Genomic DNA, 26,174 nt, shown 5'->3' on the forward strand with positions numbered 1-26,174 from the left:
TCAGTTCAAATAACACAAACACTAAAAAACAAATACTAAAAGTTCAGTTTAAGGTGAATAACCAGCGAGAGCAAACAAAACCATTGAACCTTTATGGTGCATAAATGTATGAACCCAGAGCCTTGAATGTGACAGAAAGAAACTCATAGCTCTTTAGTGCTACTATAACCGAACAAATTCAGGTCTTCACTTTCTAGCATGAGGGCACAGAGCAGCAATACACAGTGGCTATCAGGACTTTTATTATATATTAGAAAAGTTACAGAATAGAAGGGTGCGTGAGTCAGTACAAGCTGCTGTGATTTCTAAAGATTGACACCTAATAGCTACTGGCAAGAGGTGGATTTGTACTGGGTTTTTATATTTTAAAGGGTAACTATTGTGAAAATGAATATGTAATATAAGCTTCAGCATACTGAAATACATTCTGTATACATTTAATTACAAATTCTGTATCATTTCTGAAATATTTAACTTTATCTTCATGATTCTGCTCTCAGCAAATCTTTCCCTTCATTCTATTTTCATGCAGCAGTTGGGTGTCAGATAAACATTGACAGTTAGGCCCAATATATCTTATGGAGGGGGGGGGCTTCATTTCCTAGCAGATGAATTAGAGCTCACTCAAATAACTGATTCCAGTACAAACAAAATCTAACAAAATAACTGCCTTTTTGCACAAATGCATGTTGAGACACATGATGTTTGGTGATTTTAATAGAATGAGCTCTGATACATCTTCTAGAGAACAGGAGTCCCCCCTATAAGATATATTGGATCCAACTGTCAATTATTATCTGACACCCAACTGCTGCATGAAGACAGAATGAAGAGGAATAGTGAAGATGATTATTTCAGAAACAGGTCAGAATTTTTAATTGATTGTATTTAGAAAGTTTCTTATTTTAGTATGCTGAAGCTTATATTACATTTTTTATTTTTGCGATAGTTCCCATTCAAGAGACTGCAATGTAAATAGATACCACTAAAATTTGGAACAGGACATTTTTCATAAAGGTATATTGAAACGTATTTTTGGTTGGTACCCTTCCCCCCCCCCCAGCTGTCCGAGGGTCTGTTTTCTTCCGTATCGGAATGGGGTCGCTTAGACACAATATAAAACCTGATGACATCAGGTGCAATCTGCAGTTGCAATCAAAACCCACAGTTACCATCAGAAGCAGACCTGGGTCGGTGGGGGTTTCAGGCCCAGCATGTTTTTTCCCGGTGTCCCGTCCAACCCTGCACTCGTGCATGCCTGCTGAATATTTTTATATTCCTTTGGTGCTTAAAGGTGCCCCCTTCCGAAACCTTCCACTTAAACATACTCTTAAATTGTGGTGGAACAGTCCAAAAGAGCTGAATAAAAGCAGTAACATTGTGTCTGGAGCTTGTGACCAAAAGTAAACCAGTCTTTATCCTGAAAATGAGAGGTGGATGTGAAGGTCCATCTGGATATTATCCGGTTTCCGTGAGCAACATGCAGATGTAAAAGGAGTTCGAGAGCAACACAAGAATGAATAATGCTCCTGGGGTTGCCAAATAAGTTCTGCAATTGGCCATTTGGTAGCCCCTATGTGGACTGGCAGCATTCAGGAGGCTCTGTTTGGCAGTACATCTGGTTTTTATGAAACAAACACTTACCTTCAAGCCAGAAATTCAAAAATAAGCTCCTGCTTTGAAGCCACTGGGAGCAACATCCAAGGGGTTGGATGGAAAGCAACATGTTGCTCACGAGCCACTGGTTGGGGACCACTGGTCTAGAGGAAACAATATGGCACCTCCTTTCCATCTATCTATATATATATATATATATATATATATATATATATATATATATATATATATATATATATATATATATATATATATATAATGTATAAAAATACTGTTATACTGAGCACAGACTAAGCCATTATTCTGTGTAAAGGAAATCGTTAGATAATATGTGTATAGCATAGAATCTAAACCTAAACACTGGACAAATTAACATTTACCAGCCCAAAACTTTTCACTCCACCATCACAGTTACTTTTAGAGAGAGAAAGGGGCTAGTATTTATCAGTTGGTGTGCCCAAATGCTGCCACCTTACTGCGGAACGCTAGTGACCAGTCTTGTGCTGCAGTATCACCCTCTACCATCAGGTAATGAATTACATGTTGTACAGTTTCAGTTGCTCCTTCAGATCCTCTTCAGACATTGCACCGAAAGTGTCCTTGTTGTTTTCCATCAGTTGAAATATGGCTCCCAGTTGTTCCCTTTGAACCCTAGCAAGGACAACACAAATGCATCTGTTTTTGCCCAACAGCAATAAAATCCTAATATGAGATTCCAACTCTGACTTCATCTGCAGAGCTTGCAATCTATAGACAGAAGTTGCCTCTGGGACTCTGGTAGCTACCACTTTAAAGCTGAATAAAACTTCCTGATTTCAGGGAGGGGTGAAGGAGAACAGACAGTTTGGTGTAGCAATGAAATATTTTTGTGTGGAACCTGGGTCCTTTTGCATTGATTTTATTTGGGAAAGTGAAAACATCTACACCGATACTTATTTTGGTACAGAACTTTTATTATTTGTATTTCTCTCTCCTGAGCTGATCTCTTTCTTAATGGCAGGGTTATTAGACTACATTTAGGGCCAGAACAGATATGGGACCTGTTATCTAGAATGCTTGGGACCTGGGGTTTTCCGGATAATGGATCTTTCCGTAATTTGGATCTTCATAACTTAAAGGAGAACTAAACCCCCTTTCTAATAAAAAAAACCCCTACCCTCTACCCTCCATAGCCCCCCTCCCTGCTCCCCCCACACAGGAGTTAACACAAGTAAATCCCCCTAAGTCTGTAATTACCCCTTGTTGCAGATTCAGCGCAGCAGAACATCTTTAGCCTCTTCAGTAATATTCCGGAATATATATTCCGGTGCTTCGATAATTTCTGTCACTTTCCGCGCATGTGCAGTTGTAGCGAACCAGGAAAATGCTCCAACTGCGCATGCGTCGATATGGAGCTTCCTACTGAGATTACCGAAGCAGCTAAAGATGGCCCCTGTGAGCTCCGCTGCGCTGACTCTACAACAAGGGGTAATTACCGGTTTAGGGGTATTTACTTGGGTTAACTCCTGTGCATGGGGGGAGCAGGGGGGGAGGGCTATGGAGGGTAGGGGTTTTTATTAGAAAGGGGTTTTAGTTCTCCTTTAAAGGAGGAGAATTTGACCGTAAAGTAAAAAAAAACCCTACCCTCCAACCCTACACAGACCCCCCTCCTCCCCAGGCCCGGGCCAAGCCAACCGGGAGCCCAAGGCAACTCGGCCGGCTAATTCGCCCCCTTGCCTGCATGGCCTGGACTGCGCATGCACGTGTGTCTGGAACTGTGCATGCGATTGTGTCCAGAAATGCACATGCGTGCCCAATATTTAAATTAGTGGAGGGGAAGTCAGCACGCACGGAAGTGCGATGTTGACTGCTGTTGGGAGAGAAAGGGTCTGGACCAGGGGTAGGCTGAAAGAAGAGGTACGTTGCGCCCTAGGCATGTGCCTCTGCCTACCCCTAGTTCCAGCCCTGCTCCTCCCCAGCCTAGCTTCCCCCTCGGGCAAATGCCCCTAACCCTTTACTCAATCGTAGGTGCAGATTCTGTCCAGCGGAGTTCATAGAACATCTTAAGCAATCTTCAGAATGAGTGCGGTGTGCATGCACTGATACGGCACTTACTACCCGAAGATTACCGAAGACAAGTAGATGGCTGCCATGAACTCCGCTAGACAGAATCTGCACAGAGGGGTAGGTAAAGAGTTAGGGGCATTTGCCCGGGGTAGCAGCTAGGCTGGGGGGGGAGGGGGGTCTTTGTAGGGTAGAGGTTTTTTTACTTTATGGTTGAATTCTCCTTTATGTCTACTAGAAAATCATGTTGCTGGTTGTGCTCCCAATAAGAATTAATTATATCTTAGTTTGGATCAAGTACAACTGTTTTATTATTACTGAGAAAAAGGAAATCTGTTTTAAAAATTTCGATCATTTGGATAAAATGGAATCTATGGCAGATTGCCTTTCCATAATTCGGAGCTTTCTGGATAATGGGTTTCCAGATAATGGATCCTATGTATTTCCTTTGCATTATTATAAGTCCCAATATTCATCTCGTCATTCGTCTTTTTGCATTTTATGGGTTCTACAGCATGAAAGTTAGGAAAAAGAAATTTACAGGAGGAGGAGACAGAGAGAGGAGTTCTGGTGAGCAGAAGCAGGCCCGGATTTGCGGCAAGGCCGCATAGGCCCGGGCCTAGGGCGGCAAAGAAATAGGGGCGGCATGCCGCCCAGCCGCCGTTCAACTGCACCAGCTGCGCCGGCGTTTTTTCACCGGCACGCTGGGAAGGCGGGCGCTAGGACCGCGCGGCCGCCTGGTCGGACCGCGCGGCCGCCTGGTCGGACCGCGCGGCCGCCTGGTCGGACCGCGCGGCCTAGGGGCGCGCAAAAGTTAAATCCGGCGCTGAGCAGAAGGTGAGGAACTATAATATGAAACTGATGTAATATGCTACTACAAAATCTCAATAAACCCCCCAAACATACTTTTTATATTAAAAATGCAAAAAAAAATTTAAAAAAAGCATGGCGGACTCTAATAAAAGTCTGATATTTTATTCTCTCGTCCCAGCATGTACAGAGAAGAACTGTGTGCATCACCTAATGCATCTACATGAACTTAAGGCGTAACTTGCATAGTAATAGGCTGGCTATTGCGCCTCCAACCTGGCATGCGGAAGCCACGTAATACACTTTAAAAGTGGGGGGAATCAAACCCCCATCATGAATAAAGAAAGCAAGGCAAACTCTCATTGCATCCAGTATAAGTCCTCATCGAGAGAAGATTTTCTGCAACTCCCACCTTCTTGTCTATAAGATCTATGCACATCCCTTGGGGAATTAATACTTTATTTTAGCTTTTGGTGGGGTTTGGGGGGGGGGTAAATGGAAAATTTCATAATTTCAGAAAATCTCTTTAGCTGGTGTCTAAGGGAAGCTTCATATCATCTTCAGATCTGTAAGGAGAAAGAGAAAAGGGAATAAGGTATTTCAGACTGAATGAACTGTGCCAAAGGTGCTTTAGTCTTGTAGCAAGTTGTGTTTCCTTTTAGTGGAATAGTGGGAACCAGCTTGGTTAGCTGGCACCTCTCACTATATATATATATATATATATATATATATATATATATATATATATATATATATATATATATATGAGAAGGGATGTTCTGGGCACACAATAAGCTATACCCTCATACTGTACTGTCTAAGGGAAACAATATGGCACCTCCTACCCATAAGTATAAATAGAAATATACAGAGAAGGAATGTTCTGGGCACACAATAAGCTATACCCTCATACTGTACTGTCTAAGGGAAACAATATGGCACCTCCTACCCATATGTATAAATACAAATATACAGAGAAGGAATGTTTTGGACACACAATAAGCTATACCCTCATACTGTACTGTCTAAGGGAAACAACATGGCAGTTATCACGAGTTATGATATCTTTTTGTGCAATATCAGGAAACATCAAGGCCTAACAATATGGCCCCCCCTCACTAAATATACATATAAATACAGATATATGGAGAAGTAGCCTTCTGGACACATAACAATCTATGCCATCTATTTTATCAACTTAAGGGTAATAAACAGGGTAATAAACAGGTAAAAATCTGCCTATGAGTTGGGTATATAAACTTATTACCTAAACCAGTGAAGCCACAAGATATGGTTTTATTTCCCAAAACTCAGCCAATCCCCATTGTGGTTTGATAACAATAATGAAAGCAGTTATATAACAGACCAAGCAATTTACATAACTGCAGTCAATGAGGGCTAGCAGGAAACAAAACGTATGTGTAAGTTTTATATGGGTGCTCAAAATACACTGCATTTACAAGGAATGGAATGTGGGGTGGGGGCTCCAGCAGTTAAGGGGCTAATGTCTTGGCAGCACAGCCAAATCCAAACACAATGCAGTTCTTTCTTAAGAACACTAGAGGGGAGCAGTGTTCAACTTAATTCTCATTAAAAAAAAGTGCAGTAGTGCATGGTTTACGAGGATCAGAGAGAGGAGTTAAAGGGAGCAATAGAAGGAGTTAGGGAGTGGTATTTGGAGCAATAGGATGAGTTATGACATTGTAGGGAGTGATAGGAAAAGTTTGGTTATACTGAGAGGTTTACAGAATAACACGCTATGGGTCACAGAACTTACAAATTATTTTTTTCATACAAAAGTGCTCCTGTTCTAGGAATTAAAACTTTAACCCCTTTTTTGCTGGAAGTACAGTAGTAATGGGCTTTGTGATGGTGAGTAAAACAGATGTGGGGAATTCAGGGCTGGTGTAGTAGACAAATTAATGAGTAGTACGGGGATGGGGGCAGGTTATCACTAACACGGGGGGGGGGAGCAGAATCTTACCACATAGGAACAGTGTTTGGGCACTGTCAATTTACAGGGATGTGAAGTCAGAAGTCAACTCAATCCTGAAAGGAAAATGCATTACACATATCACAGGGGTGTGCTTCATGGATCCTGAGCCCACTGGCAGCTTGCTCTGGGGGCAGCCGCTTATCAGGCAGGGTACTTATTTCATCTTATCTTCTTTTCATCTTATTTCATCTTATCATACTTCATTTCAGTTCAGTCAAAGCGGACTGGTCAAAAAACACTCACGTTGCAAAAATAAAGGAAGGCTTTTAAAGTGGATGCGACCAAAATAAACATGTATGCCCCGATCAGTGGCAGTGAATAGATTGCAAGCTCTTCAGTGCAGTACCTAGAGTGCATTGTTTTCTACAACATTACAAATAAAACAGTGTGATTTGATATAAACACTAATATTTTCAGGATTTGGAACAGGGGTGCCTAATTTGCAGTCCTTCGGCTGTTGCTCAGCTATACTGTAACTCCCTGTAGCCTTCTCTTACTGCTGGAATTTTTTTTGGCTGCAATTCACCATGTTTCCCCCCACCCACATGCACATGCAACATTTCTTACTAGATTTACTGGATAAATGTGGCCACACATAATTACATCTGTATCTAGTATAGGTCAATGCCGAGAACTTCCCACACCAGTCAGTTGAACTGAAGAAGCTGCTCGGATGAGTAGTGAAACATCTTCATTGATTACTCAGCAAGTCCAGTTGTTTTTAGATTGACCTATACTAGATATACTATGACCTGGATGAATGAAAATCTTCATAGTCATAATTACATCTGCTACACTTGTGGATGCATTAGTAAATGAGCCTTAAACTACATTTCCCAGCATCTCCAAATATGGGTTGCGCAGAGAGTTATTGTTTAGGTCATTTGCCCGATACAGATGACTGACCTCTGCTCTTCGTCCAGCTCATCTTTGGTGAATATCTTTTGGAACTCGCTTCCACGCATCTTTCCAGGAAGGTATTTAAAGGAAGAATCTTCATCATCTAAATAAATATCATGGAAGAAGAGAATGTATCAAAAACATGGACAAACAGGCAAAAAGATACATGAACACGGCCCCAGGGCCTGATTGAATACACCCTCGGGTACTTAGAGAGCTTAGGTCAGATTTACCCAGGCCACTGTTTCTAATTTTCTGAGAATCCATTTTGAAAGGAAACACGATCTAACTGGTAGCTATTGGCCAGTAAGTCTGACATCTGTTGAAAGTTGACATTAAAAGTAGGAAACGGCATGGCTTTATGAGGGACAAAACATCTTAAATAAATGTAATTGCTTTTTATGATGTAGTAAGAAGGAAGTTGGACAATGGGATTGGCAGTAGATATGATCAACTTGGAATTTGCCAGAGCAAAACACTGATACAATGTCACATAATCATTTGTTGTTGGGTTTGGTACATGGTACATGGTACATGGATAGAGGACAATGTCACATAATCATTTGTTGTTGGGTTTGGTACATGGTACATGGATAGAGGATTACCTAATACAGGTACATATTTGCTGATGGCAGAATTATGTAGGACAACCTGGATGGTTGGATAGATGATAGATAGACTAAATAATTTAGTATCATATAAATATGTTAGAATGCTACAATGCATTTCACATAGGAGCAAGACGCACTATGGAGTTAGTTTTCCTTTATATCTGCTCTTGTGGGAACTTATTACTAAGTCTCCTGGCAGCAATTCCAGGAATAGGCAGACATTCTGCTGCATTGCTTATTTCCCCTGAGCCTACAAGCATCCCACTTTAGAACAGGCTCCCTTGTTCTCTGCCATTCACAGTGCCCACTTCTATTAAAGGGACAGGCCAAGGCCCATTCCTACAATTGAAGCATACTTGTTCTTGCCGTTCTTCTGAGAAGGGGTCACATTGGGGAATCTGTTTTTTCCCCCCAGTGTGACCCCTCTGTTTGTGTGTATGGGGGGTGGCAGGGCACCATCAGTAATCATGGGGCCCCATACTACTAAGTTAGCAAGTCCCTCTGCCCTCTCAATTATGAATCCACTAGTCATCTGGCCCCCTGGGTGGTGGCCCTGGCAACAAATAGAATGTTCCTGGCATGAACAGCCAACCCCCCCCCCATCCCTCTCAATTATTCAAAAACTCCTATAATGAAAAAGGCTTGCAGCCTTTATGCAAGCCCCACACATTTTTGAATCCACAAGAACGACATGGCCCGGCAGCTTTTAGTTACGCTACTATAACAAACCATGACAGTATCTCTTTAAATCTAACTAGCAATGCTAATACTGAGTGCAGAGATTTGATAGGTCGATGTGAAAGGAGTGTTGATAGGGTCAGTGGATCTGCACAAACAAGTACAGATAAAACTGCTGGGCAGACAAAGCTAGACGTTCAGATGGCTCTGGTTAGAGTCAGGCTGTTAGCAGACAGACTGGGACCACCCCCTCCACCTATGTGGAGACCCTGCAGGCATCTGAAGGAAACCTATTAATAAGCGAATTGTCTCAGACATTAACTGCTATGTATAAAAAGGACTATAAATATATTTAAATGGATTCTGTCACTGGAAAACATGTTTTGTTTTGTCTTTTTTCAAAATGAATCAGTTAATAGTGCTGCCCCAGCAGAATTCTGCTCTAAAATCTGTTTTTCAAAAAGAGCAATTGTTAAATCGAATTTTTTTAAAACTAATCTAATTTTTAAATGGGGTTAGACATGTTGTTAGTTTCCCAGATGCCCTCAGTCATGTGACTTGTGCTCTACTAAACTTTAGTCACTATTTACTGCTGCACTGCAAGTTGGAATAATATCACCCACCCAGCAGTCCATCAAGCCTACACAGCTTTTGTTATTGCTACTTTTTATTACTCATATTTTTATTAATGCCATCTCCTATTAATATTCCATTCCCTTATTCAAAACAATACATAGTTGCTAGGGTAGTTTGGATCCAAGCAATTATATTGCAGAAAGCCAACTGGAGAGATGCTGAATAAAAAAAATAAAAAAATAACTCAAAAACCACACATAAAAAAAATGAAAACTTATTACAAATTGTCTCCGAACATCACTCTCTACATCATACTCAAAGTTTTTTTTAAAGGTGAACAACCCCTTTAACCAGTTATACATATATTTAATAACTACTCACCTGCATCATCAGCTTCACTGATCTTCAGCACTTTATCACTTTCTGTCTCCAAATCGTCCTCCTGGAAAGTGAAAAAGACAGAGAAGTCTAATAATAAGCCCCTGATAGTGCCTGTTCTCATTAACTCACCCCTGTACTCTGGCACTAACATCATATGGCAATAACCTTTCATGGGATTTCTGCCATTTGTTATTCACAAAATATACAGCCTAAAATGTATATTGAGCTCGGAATATTCCTACTTTGTGTATTCGCATTTATTAAAGGATTCAGCTTTCTATCACTTTTGTTATTTTTTCGTTTCAAAAGTGTTACCCTGTAACATTTATACACTACAGGAGCAGATTTATCAAGGGTAGAATTTTGTAGTTACGGCAGTTTCTGCAAAAATAAACTCGAAATGCGAAAAAAATCTTATTTATTTAAAAATTAAATTTTTTTTAAATTCAGGTCAATAGGATCGACTGTCAAACTCAAAACGAATTAGATTTTTTTTTTAAAAGTCGACCAAACGACTCCAAATTGATTGTAGGAGGTCCCCCATCGGCTAAAACACCAATTCAGTAGGTTTGAGATGGCGAATAGTCGAATTCGAATTCTTAAATTGACATGATGAATTTCGAAATTCAAATTTTTTATTTTTTTTAAACTGTTCCCCAGTCGAATTACACTAAAATAAACTCGACATTTGAAAAATTCTAATTTCAATTCGATCCTTGATAAATCTGCCCCTAAATATGGGAGGGAGCTGCCATATTATTCCTTATGTTGGTGTATTCTTCTACTGAAACTACTTTTTGCTGTTGGTACCTGTGGATGATGCTTGCTTAGTTCACTGTATCTGCTCCAATAAAAACACTGAAGGTATTCCCTCTTGCTCAGTACCTATAAAGACTACATTTTCCCTTTCAGCCTAACATTTCCCAGTTATTTTGTTCATACATGGTCAGTAATAGAGACTGGCTAGTTCTCAGAGACATGGCAGCTTGCCACACTCACACTGATAATCACTAACATCTGCTGACACTAACAGTAATATAGACAGAATGGCACTCTGGCTAATACAAGGCTGCACTGTCTGCTGCCCGACAGAGGCTAATGGTACGGAGGGAATGCACAGAGCCAGGCCACACAAGGGGGATCTTCTATGGACACGAAGACATCCTTTGTGACAGAGAAGTTGCTCAGACTTCATTTTGCAGTTCCAGCCACAACATTGTACATTGGCTATATAGAAATCCCACCCTTTCTATTTCCTGCAGTGACATAACTAGATGTTACTGGGCTCCACAGCAAAATCATTTTAAGGCCCCCAAAATATTCAGAGGTTGTCCAGTTTTACCAATACATATTAAAATGACTCATTAAGTAAGGCCTCGTGGCGCGCCCTTGCAGCCTCAGGGTCTGCTTCCTCTGTAGCTAAACCGCTGATTTCCTATGTATCCTGACTGGGCAAGTTAGTGATTCAATCAAATATCATTTGGCCTCACATACGGATGGGGGTATTAGTAAGACAGAGGTGCCCCAAGATGTTACTTGGCCACAAATCAAATTAATTTTCTTCTTTAAAGGAAAAAAAATGAAAGTGTTTTAAAGTAATGACAATATCATGTACTGTGACCCTGCACTGGTGAAACTGATCTGTTTGCTTCAGAAACACTACTATAGTTCATATAAACAAGCTGCTGTGTAGCAATGGCGGAATTTAAAAAAAAGGCTTTATGGCACAGGTTAAATAGTGGATAACAGATATTATTAAGATTTATTTATATAGTGCCAGCATATTCCGCAGCGCTGTAATACGGATCAAACTAAATTCACTGGCACACAGGTACTGCTAGCAGGGTAAACCCTTGCTGATTTATTAAATAATTTGCAGCATGCAACGTTTCGGGGTAACCCCCTTTATCAAGCATACAGACACATTATGCACATACCAATTTAAAGCGTGAGAAGGTAACGTGACCTGAAGTGAGGGAGTGGTTAACATTAATCAATTAATTAATTAATTAATAATTTGTTAGGATGTAAATAAATAAGCTAGACAAAAGAGCATTAGCCAATAAATACATAGATTAATCATAAAATATCATAATAAGTGGAGTATATCATTATGAAAAATTTTTTTGAAATACATTAGTGAAAAAAATTAATGTCCATCAGATAAAACTTTAATTAGAAAAAATATTGGTTATGATGTATTACAGCAGCGCTGTAATACATCATAACCAATACCGGTACAAAAGGCCAGGAAGGCCCTGTGCAAAAGAGCTTACAATCTACAGGGAAGGGAATAAGGGAGGAACTCCACGCACGATTTCGGCACTATCTGACATGAGGTAAGCAACAGGAACTTCAGATGCGTCTGCATCCGACAGTCGTGTTACGTCGGATGAACGCTGCAACTTTATCCGACATTTAAATCTCTTACCATATTTCCGATGCATCTGACTTGACGCCTACATTTTTGCGCATCGCTCCGAAATCGCCTGTGGAGTTCCTCCCTAAAGCTGGTCATAGACGCAAAGATCTGATCGTACCAATCAAAGATTCGTACGATTTTCGGACCTTGTGTGTAGAGTCCCGTCATTTTTCGTCCGGCGGAGATCGGTCGTTTGGTCGATCGGACAGGTTAAAAGATTTCTGTTGGCTGCCGATAATATCTCTGCATGTATTGCTGATCGTACGATTTTCAGTGGGAGACTGTCACTAGCTTTGGTCAGACATAACTTTTGTACGATTGATGTCAGGGGCAGAACATTGGCTGATCTGTTCTTTTACTACTTTATTTGATCTGAATGGTTAGTGGCAGGTCGGGAGATGGGAAAGTCCGATCGTACGATGATTCATACGATCGGATCTTTGCGTCTATGGCCAGCTTAAAGCTGGCCATAGACGCAAAGATCCGATCGTACGAATCGTGGATTCGTACGATTTTCGGACCATGTGTGGAGAGTCCCGACATTTTTCGTCCGTCGGAGATCGGTGGTTTGGTCGATCGGACAGGTTAGAAAATTTCTGTCGCCTGCCGATAATATCTCTGCGCGTATTGCCGATCGTACGATTTTCAGAGGGAGACTGTCACTAGTGTTGTCAGACATAAGTATCGTACGATTGCTGTCAGGGGCAGAACATTGGGTGATCTGTTCTTATTTGATCGGAATGGTAAAGACTTTCATCTGAATGGTTAGTGGAGGGTCGGGAGATGGGAAAGTCCGATCGTACGTTGATTCGTACGATCGGATCTTTGCGTCTATGGCCAGCTTTAGACACAAGGCAAGATCAGAATTAGGTGAGTGAGAAATCACACAATTATGTTCTACAGAGTTTATCTGCTGTGTAATCTGAGCCTTTTCTCCTCTGAATGGCTGCCCCCATTGCTACACAGCAGCTTGTTTATATAAACAGTAATGTTTCTAAAGCAAACAGATCAGTTTTACAAGTGTAGGGCAACACTGCATAATATTTTTAGTACATTAAATCAATTATATTTTTTGATGTTACTGTTCCTTTAAACCACTAGTCTCCCCACCCCAGTCTGGGCTGGACAGTCACACTCAGGTGGCTACTGGGAAGCCCCCAATGGTAAGTGGAGCCGCTTCTAATCCCTTTGTTCTTCTGACCTGCCCACACAGTCAGGATGTTCCGTCCCCCCACAGGTCCTGCTTCCTCATATTGTTCTCTGTGTTAATCTATAACTGGCTGCAGTCATGTGATGTATAAATAATTGCCTAGCCTTATTAAGAATGATGCGGAACATAATCAAGAAGAAGCTGCCCCAGACAGTAGAACTGTTCAAAGTATGGCACTTCAGCTGCTGAACTAGAACTTGTTGCAACCTCTGCCCAATTCCCCCCCGCCTCGAAGCAATGGAGGCTGATTGAAAAAACGGAGATTGCTATCTTTGTCGATTACCTTTATTCAAAGTCATTTGGTGTCTTGATAGACTGGAGGCGTGTCCAGATGGCTTATTTAGAAGTGCTTTATTTTTTTAAATGTAGTCAGCGTCAGACTGGAAGTGACCTCTGTCGCCACCCTAGGGTTGCCACCATTGCTAATGTCTAAACCCAAACAAAGGGGACAGGGCAAATAGCATTGAGGGTGGAGCAGTGATGTTCAGGTGGGCATGATGACATCAGAGATGATGTCGTGGAGTTATGATGCTGGGTCAGGGTTATATAGAAATCAGTTATCCAGAAAGCTCTGAAATACAGCAATGCTCATTTAGAAAAACTATTTCTCATTTTTGATTGATTTGCTAATTTCTGTTTCTGTAATAACAAGAAATGAACTGCACCTGATAATAACTGAGCCATGTCAAGGTGAGTATCTTTGTATTTAATTGGTTTTCATATATTGGCCTGATTATTGTTCGGGTTTCACAAGGCTGAAAACAGAACAGAAAGTTGAGACCCGAACAGGCCTTAGAAAAACCGAACTGTTTGGGTCAAAACCGAACAGGTGGCAATCCTACGCCACCTCCTATAGGCCTCCTGGCAACTGCCCCAGCCACAGCCCCTCTCCAGGCCCCACATGTACTTGTGCTGTAGTTTTGGCAGCAATTAGGGCTATGGGGGGGACTTGATAAGGGACCAGCACGGGCCATAGGCGGGTGCAGGTCTGGGTCAGCGGAGCCCACTGGGTTTTTACCCGGTGTCCCGTTGTCCCGTTGTCCCAGTCCGACCTTGACCGTAGTTAAGAGATTCTGCAAGGCCCCTATCAGGATGATACAAGGAATACCCCAGTCAGGGGCAGAGGGTTTCCTAAAAGACATTAAAGTGGGATTTGTTGATAGCAAAGGGGGCAACGCTTGTGGAGTAGATAGGGTTGGGAGGGTTTTTGCATAATCAGGTGTGGCCGGGACAAATCAGGAGTGTGACCATGTTACCAGTGCCAACACCCAGGGGGCCCAGGTGTCCAATGGAATAATCTTTGGAGCCTCCTTGGTGGAGAGCTCTGATAATTTAATAGAATGAGATGGCCCCATGATTACTGATGGCAGCTTAAGGGTAGGTACCCTGGCTGTGTGATATAATCCATTATATTTGGCACAGGACCACTATAATTGTGGGAGTGATTGTGCCATTCCAGTGGGGGGGGTGGAGCTTAAAGGAGTGGTTCACTTTTACGTAAACTTTTAGTATGTTATAGAATGGCTAATACTAAGGAACTTGGTCAATTGGTTTTCATAAATTATTTTTTTTATAGTTTATTTATTAATTGCATTCTTCTTCTGCCTTTTTCCAGCTTTCAAATGGGGGGGTCATCTAAAAACTAATGCTCTGTAAGGCTACAAATGTACTGTTATTGCTACTTTTTATTACTCATCTTTCTATTCAGGCCCTCTCATATTCCTATTTCAGTCTCTTATTCAAAGCAATGTGTGGTTGCTAGGGTAATTTGGACCATAGCAACCAGTTTGCAGAAAATAAAAACTAAAAAGCTAAATAACTCAAAAACCACAAATAATAAAAAATAAAACCAATTGTAAATTGTCCAGAATATTATTTTCTACATCATACTAAAAGTTAACAACCCTTTAAATGGAATACAGGTGTAACAGGGTGTCGCCATGGTAGTGGCGGAATCATTCTTTGATTAAAATAGATAACTGTATTCTAGAACCTGTTAGTTTTTATTAGCCACAAACACATGAGTTGGGCACAGCTGGATAATACACTTATTAAGATAAACTATGACTGACTGTACCACCTAAAAGGTTCCTAGGAGTTGTAGTTCAAATGCAATACCATTCAATACATCTAGGATCTGACAACAATAAAAATGCAACAAAGCTGTAGCAGATTCTGGTGCCCGGCCAGGCCCGGATTTGTGGAGAGGCCACCAAGGCTGGATTCTAGGGGGACGGCATGCTGCCCAACCATACCCACATTGGTTCAAAAACACTGGGGTTGTGCTGGAGATACAATAAGTTTTTTAATTTCCCATGCGCCAATCCCGATTGCTCTGATCCAGATGATGAAAATTTGCACAAACGAGGGGAGGGGACAGGGGCGACGAATGGCAGCAGGCCTAGGGGTGCCCACTATGTAAATCCGGCCCTGTGCCCGGCTGTCGGTAACATTTACTCCTGCTGCAAGCAACTTAGCCAAGCTGTTTGGTATCCACCTATTGCTTTGCGGTGATTTCATAGCAATAACTTTAGTTATGCACAACGTATGATTACTAAGAAAGGGGAACTGTTCTCCATGTGAGCAACATTCCTGCCTGGATGATGATATATTACACTGGAAAATGTAGGGGCATCAAGGTCAAACAAACAGTTCACAGTAAGCCGGGCCCTGGGGATTCCAACAAATGGCAGAGCTTTGTATGACAATAAGCCATGAGGAAATGGCTTCTCTAACAATGATCTAGTGCAGGAATGTCCATACTTTACTAATGAGGGGTCTACTTATAGTGATGTTGTCCCATTATGATCTACATCCATAAAAGCATTGTTAGCATTCTGTTCTGTGGAAAATATTACTTAAATATTGTATTGATTTATGAGAGCAGTTATATTGCTATATTTAACACTAACTATTTAACTATTTTTTATGTAACCTTAACATAATAAATATCTGAATGAAAAGCATGACATAGGAGGGTGATTTAGACAAGCTGTTTGTTGACAGTGTCTTGAGATCTACTGATCACCAGCTAAAAGTCTACTGGTAGATCCCAATATACCTTTTGGGCATCCCTGATCTAGGGTTTAGTGTGCTAAACACATAATTACTGGAATTGTGCCCCCCCCTGCACAATTTCAACTGCTCCATGCTATAGGTATTCCCCTGTATATAGTGAAAAGAACAGTCTCCTCATAGCCTGTACATATATCACATAAATATATTAGGAGATGTATTGTATTGTACTTAGCACAACCCAGTAGAAACAGTCCCATAGGTTTGCTCATAGCCTGTACAGAGAAACACCATAAAACTATGGCAGGATAGGTATTCCCCTGTACTAAGCAAAATAAAGTAGCAACAGCCTCCTAATTTTGCTCATAGCCTATACAGAGAGATACTATAAAACTATGTCAGCATAAATATTCCCCTGTAGTAAGCACAATCCAGCAGGAGCAGTCCCATAGCATACCTCCCAACTGTCCCGTTTTCAGCAGGACAGTCCTGCTTTTGACAGCTCAACCCACAGTCCTGCGTTTGTACTGAAAAGTCCCGACTTTCTCTGCACTGAACAGCCAGAAAAAGAAACAAAGTTTCTAACTTAATTGGCTTTTGGCAGAGAGCCAAGAACAGCCACCAGGTACAACTAATTTACTTTGTAACAATTTTGAGAAAAGCAAATAGGTAATTGTAACAATTTAGATAAGGAGGTCCCTTGGGAAAAGTTAGACTCACAGCTTAAAGGGCAATTCACCTTCATTAGCAAAACTGCCATAACTGAAAAAAAACACAGAAATATGTTCAAACTTTCATAACCTGCCAAATTTTGTACAACGAACATGGTAATTAGGGGGTGTGGCCACAAAATAGACGTGGTCAAAAAAAATCCCCCTCTTTTTATTTCCAAAATGTTGGGAGGTATGCCCATAGTTTTACTCATAGCCTGTATAGAGAAACAACATAAAACTATAGCAGCATAGGTATTCCCCTGTATTAAGCACAATTCAGCAGGAACAGTCCACTAGGTTAGCTCATAGCATGTACAGAGAGATACCATAAAACAGCATAGGTATTCCCCTGAACTAAAAATAATTCAGAAGAATGTTTTGCAGATATAGTGACCCTTTAAACCCAGACATAAAATTCATATCCTAAACGGTTGCATTACTCTCTGAGAGCCTGCTTAAAATCCAATGCAGCAGACATCCTAAATGAATACTTTTTCAAACATATAAATCTGAAGGATCATCACACTAATGCTCTTCCATGTTTTATAGTCTGAAGATTGCTGTGTGTTGTTAGATTACTGTATCTAAAATGGGTGATCTACAATAGCTAAAGGTTATCAGTGGGATTTTATGAGTCGTAGTTCAGCAACAGTTGGGGGCAGTAGGTTGGGCATACCTTGTTGGCTATTGGGGATGCTGGGAGTTGTAGTTTAAAATCTCACAAGGTTGGGCATTACTTGTGTAAACAACACTACACAGGAATCATGGCAATAAACCAGGCGCTCAGTAATGTATTGGTTACATCACAGCCCTGATACAGTGCTCGGCCTCACAGTTGCTCTCTGTGAAGAATTAGATGCTTTAATCTCTAAATCTCCTTAGTTCCACTGCCTATTCCCAGCCCAGCCGAATACTCTGTGAGACACAAATAACAGAAGGCTCAAAACAAATATCTATATCTCAGCCATACAGCAGGGCAGGGCTTCTGCTCACAATGGGTATCAGCCAGGACTGGAACTAAGGGTAGGCAGAAGAGGCACCTACCTAGGGCACAAAAATGGGGGGGCAATGGACAGGTACCTCTTCTGTCTACCCCCAGTGGGCTCTCTTGCCCCCTCCGCCACTTGTCACCGCGTGTGAGGGGGCGAGGTGGCCAGTTGGGTTGCCTAAGTTGCCCAGTCAGCTTGGCTCACCTCTGGTATAAGATAGTATCTGTGTCACTGTGACAGAATGCTCTGTTATAAAAATAGCTAGAATCTCAGCCATAAAGCAGGACAGGACTGCTGCTTACAATGGGTATCAGATAGGATCAGTGTCACTGTGACAGAATGCTCTGTTATAAAGATAGCTAGAATCTCAGCCATAAAGCAGGACAGAACTGCTGCTTACAATTGGTATCAGATAGAATCTGTGTCACTGTGACAAAATACTCTGTTATAAAGATAGCTAGAATCTCAGCCATAAAGCAGGACAGGACTGATGCTTGCAATGGGGATCAGATAGGAGCTGTGTCACAATGATAGCTAGAATCTCAGCCATAAAGCAGGGCAGGACTGAATCAGAAGTTGAGGATGGTGAGTGGGTGCAACAGATGATGGAACAATGGAGAGATGGGAACAATGGAGGAGCTGAAAAGCACAAGAGGGCAATAGTATAATAAACACAGAGGGAAAGGATTTGGGATGTTTCCATGCTGTACACAGAGATACGAGGGAGCTCAAACTGAAGGAAGATGCAATGAGTCAGGTTCCAGGGAACTTTGCCTTGTAAGGTTGGATCGCTACATTTTTGCAGCAGTGACTCACAGGGGAATGAGATGTTTAACCCTCCTGCTTCAGTTATATTTCCCTCTAATTTTAAAGTATTCCCTTAATTTCCTATGCCCTTACACCATGTTTGTGCAACACTAAAATACTGTACAAACTTCCAAATTTTTTTTGACTTAAACTTCCAGCATGCCCTGCCAGAGGATTCTGGGAACTGTAGTTCAACAACATATGAAAGTCATTAGGTTTTCCCATCACTACCTTATAAAGAAATCTTAGCTTCACATCTGTAAGCAAAGGGGAATGCAGCTGTCTAATGCCTGGCCTGCTCTGCTACAGAGCCTCTTGGGTAAAAGACCTTAACCCTTATGCTGCAATGGTTGTACAAAATTATATAATGTGGTCTACGTTTTATTTTCTGGAATTTTAATTTTAGACTGCATATTTCAATGGGGAATACAGAAAAGGCAATTCCAGTCCTGGAAGATCTGCCTGGATTATAGAAGTAATTAAAGGGAACCCTGCCATCAAAACTTAATCTTTGTATGCGCAGATGAAAAACACTTTAATATTTGATCAAGCAGAGAAGCATTGGGGAACACTTCATTGTGAAAAAAAGAATTATAATCACTTTTGATGAATGAAACATCTGTCTCTGTCTCTTATCTCTTATAAAATAGCAGTCCTGTCCTGTTTTATGGCTGAGATTCTAGCTACGGTATCTTTATAACAGAGCATTCTGTCACAGTGAAAGAGATCCTATCCAATCCCTATTGTAAGCAACAGTCCTGCCCTGCTTTATGGCTGAGATTCTAGCTATCTTTATAACAGAGCATTCTGTCACAGTGACACAGATTCTATCTGACCCCCATTGTTAACAGCAGTCCTGTCCTGCTTTATGGCTGAGATTCTAGCTATCTTTATAACAGAGCATTCTGTCACATTGGCACTGATCCTATCTGATCTCCTTTGTAAGCAGCAGTCCTGTCTTGCTTTATGGCTGAGATTCTAGCTATCTTTATAACAGAGCATTCTGTCTCAGTGGCACAGATCCTATCTGATCCCAATTGTAAGCAGCAGTCCTGTCCTGCTTTAAAGTTAAGAATCAAAAAGCATCTTTTATTTTATACAGTGTAACATTGCACTTAAATTGATGCCTGAAACCTTTGCACTAGTGTCATTTTAAAAGGATTCTGGGTGAAGCGCATAACATGCACAATTTTTAGCTTACTTCTTTGTTAAGCTTTAGTTCTCCTTTAAATTCTGACAACCAGGGCTGAAATAATTGGTGATATGGAATTTGCCTGTTGGCTGGGGCGGTACTAAATAATGAAGTATCCCGTAGAGGCTTATGTTAGCTACCAATGGGCACAGGGCGGGTACAGTTGGCAGCTATATAAAGCCATAGTTCTGATCTCTAAAGTTAGAATGTGTCCCTGGGATTCCAGTAGGAGACAGGGAGTAGTGTGTTCAGCTGGTGCCGTTGGCATAGAATGGGTGCAGGAGCTGGAATGTTGGGAGGAAATCAGTCTGCTTCTGGCTATTCACATTCTACAGTGAGATTGTAGAATCCAGAGCAAACACAGACAGACAGACTGACACAGGGGTGGGGGTAGGCTACCAAATATCCCAGGATGGCATCTGCCTGGTAAACAGATAGATAAACACCAAGCTGTAATACAAAGACACAGACATCATACAGCGAGAAACAGACAGCACATGCACAGCCTGGCACATACAGTTATGATACGCAAGCAGATACAGGAACACAGCAACATACATATACTCCAGCCATGTCAAAACTAAGACCACCAGCTGTCCCAGTCGAAGGCTGTTGAGACATGCTGGGAGTTGTAGTGTAAAACAGCCTGTGGCTGCCGATGGGACATCCTCGATACTGACATATAACTTTTTTAGGCTCTGTAGCCCTATACTGAATAGACCCCAACTCACTTTCCATTCAACAGTTCCTAAAACCATCAGTAGAACTTTACATTATGGTAATTACAGGTTGCGACTCGTTAGAGGCTTATAGAGAATAGTCACCAGGACATACAATATGGCAGCTCCAAGTCACAAGTTTATACGAAGAAAGAATGTTCTGGGCACACAATAAGCTGTACTCTCATTTTGTACTTTCTAAGGGAAACACTATGGCACTTTCTACTCATATGTATAAATACATATTATGTAGATTGTAAGCTTTATGGAGCAGGAACCTCTTTAGCACATGCCACTAAATTTCTGTACATCAATACTCGTTTATAATGCCTGTTCTTCTTCTCTTTTTTCTACTCTGTACAATTAGCGCTGCGAATTTGTGTAAGATTATAAATAATGTTATAAAGATTATAAAGGGAAACAATATGGCAACACTAACCCATATGTATAAATACAAATATACAGTGAAGGAATGTTCTGGGGATAAGCTATAGCCTTATACTGTACTCTCTAAAGAAAACAATATGGCAGCTCCCCCCACAGGGCCAGATATATATATAGTTAATTATGGTATGCCAACCTAGAAGCAGGTTATAATTTCCTTTCAATAAATGTTAAACTCATTCAGCCCCACCCCTGCCTGAGCTGATGCAGGAATCCAGCACTATTCAAGGCAGTAGTTTTGGAACATTCCATGGATTCCCATCTTCTTGCTCAGTGTAGTGACTGCAGTTATATTACTGTAATGGGGGGGGACAAGACTGGCATGAAAACCAGCAGCTGTATATCATCTGGATCATGACAATTACACATTGGTACCCTGTTTTTTGGGTGGGTAGTGAGATAGCGCTAAGCAATGTGTTGCTGGATGGGGGTGCACTTACCTTACTGTCATCTTCCTCCTGGCTTGATTGGCTGGGGGTCCTTGTCTTATTGGCTGGAGATTGTACTGCCTCTGGCTCTTTTGCCTCCTCTAGAGGTGGCTCTTCTCTTGCCCCAATTTCCTCCACCGGAATCTTTCCACTATCTGTGTCATCCGTCACCTCCGTAGCCTCTGCAATTTCTTCCTGTATCCTTTCCTCTTTTTCCAAAGTCTCCGTTACTTTTTCCTTGTCTTCCTCCGCAACTTCAGCCTGAGGTTTCCCCCCTCCGGAGCGTAGTTTGAGCAGCAACGTGGCTAGGACCACGGCCAAGGCTGTGAATATGAGTGGCAGGGCAAAGGAGTATTCTGCTGCGTACTCCATGCTGGCTGGGGCTCAGGAGGCTTTTGTTCTGCTCTGGGACTGAGCACACTGGAATGATCCTTTCTCCTCCCAGCTGCCCCTTCCACAACACAGCTGTCATTCCCTTGGCCCGCCTTTTCTAACAGGATTCCTTTCCCAGTCACATCACTCCTCCTTCCTTGGATCACAGGGAGCCAGAGGACCAAACAAGTCCACTGTAATTACATGTATAGTCACATTCATGGCTCTTTCATGGAAAATATTTAGAAATAGTCTTTGTCCAGTTATTTCCTCTAAAATAGTAATATTTCTATTTAGTGGGAAGTGCCATATTGTTACCCATACATGTTTCCTTATATTCCATAAACAAGTATCACAACTCGTGATAGCTGCTACATTGTTTCCCTTACAGTATAGTTCAACATACATGATACATTTTATTGTGTCCCCAGTACATTCTTTCTATGTTTATTCATATTTATTTATATTGGGGGGTGGTTCCATATTGTTTCCTTAGACAGTACAGTATGAGGGTATAGCTTATTGTGTGCAAAGAACATTCCTTCTCTGTATATTTGGCCATATTCTGGCCAAGGGGTCCTTCTGATGCTTAGGACCCATTTTACATTTTTCAGGGGATCAGAAAAAAATTGTGTAAAATCAGGAAAATACATTATATATTGTTGGGACCAAAAAAAAAACGGGGGGAATTAAAATCAGGTTATGTAAAATTGCAGGTTTCACTGTATATCAGTATGGGGTGAATATAACTCTGCTCCATAACTCCCTCCATCAGCTAAAACAGAAACAAAATAGCAGAAATACAAGAATTTGGCACATGACTGTGGGAAGACAAAGGCAGATTCATGAACTTTATTGGTGTATCGGTGAATCAGTGCCCTGTAACCTGTGGCCGTTCAGCTGTTGCATTAGTAAAACTCCCAACATTCAACAGCTGTGCAGCCGAGTGAGACAAAGGAACAGCTGATAAAGATAAAGAAAGAGGAATTTCACTGCTAACAAAGGAGAGTCACACTGTCTTCATTCTTCCTTCTGTCTTTCTCTCTTTAGTTTATTCACACCAGGGTAATCGTGTTTTTTTACTGAGACCATAAATTATACTTTCTGTGTGGGTATATATTTAGTAAATTTATACTTACCGAAATTTACTTTTCCCTTAGTCCCTTTTCGGCAGCAACCATGAGATATATTTTGTTCCCTGACTGGTAGGACAAGCAAAAAAAGAGTTAACAACCTCCTAGCCACACCTATAAGTAGGAGTTACCTGAACAGTCCACAGTGTAATCAAAAAGTAACCCAGACAAAAAAAACATGCTTAATATCTTTAATAGGGTAGGGTAATAGTTTGCTGCCGAAAAGGGACTAAGGGAAAAGTAAATTTCGGTAAGTATAAATTTACTAATTCCCTTTCGTCCCCTTCGGCAGCAACCATGAGAGTTAGCGAGTAATTAGGGTGGGTCTGTAGTTACACCGCCCTCTGGATTATACCACTGCCAAAGGAAGCTTCCTGGGAGGCCAAAATGTCCACTCTATAATGCTGAACAAAGGTATTAGGATTGCTCCACGTAGCTGCATGGCAAATATTATCCATGGAAACTCCTGCAATCTCTGCCCATGAAGTTGACATTTTCCTGGTCGAGTGTGCTTTTATTTTAAATGGTGGTACAAGATTATCCTTGATATAAGCCATCTGTATAGTCTCTCTCAGCCAACGTGCAATAGAGGGTCTCGAAGCTTTAAGACCTCTGTTTTTCCCCGCAAAGGTAATGAACAAATTTTCTTCCTTTCTGAAAGATTCAGTGCTTTTCAGATAGACCTTCAAAGCTCTACCCACATCTAGAAGAGACAATTTATTGTCTTGAGACTGAGAGTCTTGATTCATATTAGGAAGCACAATCTCCTGATTAACATTACTATGTGTAACCACTTTCGGTCTGAAGGAAGGTAATGTTCTCAACACTACCCTATCTGGCAGGAAAGAAATATATGGCTCTTTGGAAGACAAAGCCTGAAGCTCTCCAATGCGTTTAGCAGATGTAATTGCTACTAGAAATGCAGCTTTAAAAGAAAGACATTTAATAGAACAATCTTGTATAGGTTCGTACGGAGATTCACACAACTTCTTTAACACACGGGAAAGATCCCAAGTAGGCAGTGGCTGCATCACCTTAGGTCGAATCTTCGATATCGCCTTCACAAATCGTTTCACTAAAGGCAGTGAAGAAAGAGGTTTGTCCATCAAAGCTGAAAGAGCCGAGATCTGGACTTTAATGGTATTCACTGCGATCCCTTTTGCAAATCCTTCCTGTAGAAATTTAAGAATTGTCTCTATCGGTGGCTGCTTATGGCCAATCTGATGATGAGAACACCAGCTTCTGAAAATCCTCCACACTCTAGAATATACTCTATTAGTGGATTCTTTCCTTGATTGAATCAGAATATCTACTACCTCAGATGATAGCCCCTGTGATGTCAGAATGGACCTACACTTCCTGACTGAGTACTGGGGCTCTGGTCCCACCCTGCTTGTTTAAATATGCCACTGTGGTGGAGTTGTCTGACATGATCTTCAGGTTCGAACCCCTCAAGTGATGTTGAAAAGCCTGGATGGCCCTGAACACTGCTCTCATCTCCCTGAAGTTTGAAGACATGGAACTCTCCATTGCATTCCATAGACCCTGCGCTGTCATCTCTCTCATATGGGCTCCCCATCCTGTCTGTGAGGCATCTGTGGTAAGAACCGTCCATTCCACCTGATGGAAATAAGACCCGGTCGAGAGATTGTTCCTCTGGAGCCACCACTTCAGATGGATTCTTGTATCCCTGCTGAGTATAACCTTCTTCTCCAAGGATGACAACTGACGGTCCCATCTCCTTAAAACTTCTGACTGCAGAGGTCTCATATGGAATTTTGCCCAGGGTACTGCCTCTATAGATGCTGTCATAAGGCCTACTACCCTCATCAACTCGCGAAGGGAGGACTGAGGACTCTTGAAAATCTTTTGGACTGCATCCATAAGCTTCTCTACTCTGTCCGCAGGTAAGTATATCTTCATCTTTTCTGAACTGATGATGTATCCCAAGAACTGAATTGTCCTTGATGGAACCAGGACTGATTTCTTCCAATTGATTATCCACCCCAGCTTCTGTAACATCTCTATAGTCTGTATCAGATGTTTCTTCAATAGAGAGGCTGATACCGCTGAAATCAACCAATCGTCCAGGTAAGGAATTATAGATATTCCCTTCCTCCTCAGTATCGCTACTACTGATACTGTTATCTTGGTGAACACTCGGGGTGCTGTTGTTATTCCGAAAGGCAAAACTCTGAATTGCAGATGAACCATTGACCCCCTGATTACTACCGCTAAACGTAGAAATCTCCTGTGAGCCAGACAGAGGGGTACATGCAGATAGGCATCCTTGAGGTCCAAAGAAACCATATAATCTCCCCGCTCTATGATACTCTTTATCGATCTGATGTTCTCCATCCGAAAAGATTTTTTCCTGATAAACTGGTTTACGAACCGTAGGTCTATGATGGTCCTGAAATTACCGTCTGGTTTTGGCACTAAAAACACCTTTGAATAGGTTCCCTGGAACCTCTCCCCAAAAGGAACTGGTTCGAGTACCCTTGAATCTAGGAATACTAGAATTGCTTCTTCGATAGCCAGTTGTCTTTCTGTTTGGGCTAAGGAAGTGAGAATAAATCTTTGTAGTGGAAACCGTTGAAATTCTATCTGATATCCTAGCTGCAGGAGTTGAAGGACCCAACTGTCTGTAATAGTCTCTTCCCATTCTGGAAAAAATTCCCGTAATCTTCCTCCCACTGGAAGAGCACTTCTGGCGTCAGAAAGACGACTTCTTTTTCTGGAAGGATGGTCTATCTCCTCCCTTGTTAGCTCTGAATGGAGTCTTTCTGAAGGGTCGAAAGGAATCATTGTCTCTCTTTCTTTTATCCTTCTGGGATTCTGAATCACGAACTGGAGATCTTCTAGCTCTAAAAAAGGATCTCCTGTTCCTTCTAAAGTTCTCCTGCGGCAGACGTTTACCCTTAGAACTTGACAAAGATTCCAGTAACTTGTCCAATTCGACACCAAACAAATGTCCTGGCTCAAAAGCCATAGTACATAGGCTATTTTTTGAAGCTGCGTCAGCTGACCAATTTCTTAGCCATAAGGCTCTTCTAGCTCTTCTAACACCTTCCACAGTAGCATCACATAGGAAATCAATAGCCATACTGATCTTGGA

General features: G+C 41.5%; 1 protein-coding gene across 3 annotated transcripts; it reads right to left on the reverse strand.

Annotated features, from left to right (window-relative positions):
- Positions 1 to 1,918: 1,918 nt before the first annotated feature.
- Positions 1,919 to 22,001, reverse strand: mxra7.L (matrix-remodelling associated 7 L homeolog). Of its 3 annotated transcripts, XM_041576259.1 has the most exons (5): positions 21,564 to 22,001; positions 9,613 to 9,673; positions 7,373 to 7,469; positions 6,455 to 6,519; positions 4,622 to 5,036 (listed from the first exon to the last, which is right to left on the reverse strand). In XM_041576259.1, the coding sequence occupies exons 1-4, from the start codon at positions 21,921 to 21,923 to the stop codon at positions 6,486 to 6,488; spliced, it is 552 nt and encodes a 183-aa protein (XP_041432193.1). In that variant the 5' UTR covers positions 21,924 to 22,001; the 3' UTR covers positions 4,622 to 5,036; positions 6,455 to 6,485. The 3 variants fall into 3 exon arrangements, with proteins under 3 accessions (XP_018090869.1, XP_041432193.1, XP_041432192.1); XM_018235380.2 differs by lacking the exons at positions 4,622 to 5,036; positions 6,455 to 6,519 and adding an exon at positions 1,919 to 2,268 and having other exon boundaries at positions 21,564 to 21,955; XM_041576258.1 differs by lacking the exon at positions 6,455 to 6,519 and having other exon boundaries at positions 21,564 to 22,000.
- Positions 22,002 to 26,174: the final 4,173 nt, after the last annotated feature.

The sequence above is a fragment of the Xenopus laevis genome, chromosome 9_10L, assembly GCF_017654675.1.
Source record: "Xenopus laevis strain J_2021 chromosome 9_10L, Xenopus_laevis_v10.1, whole genome shotgun sequence".
NCBI classification, from domain to species: Eukaryota; Metazoa; Chordata; class Amphibia; order Anura; family Pipidae; genus Xenopus; species Xenopus laevis.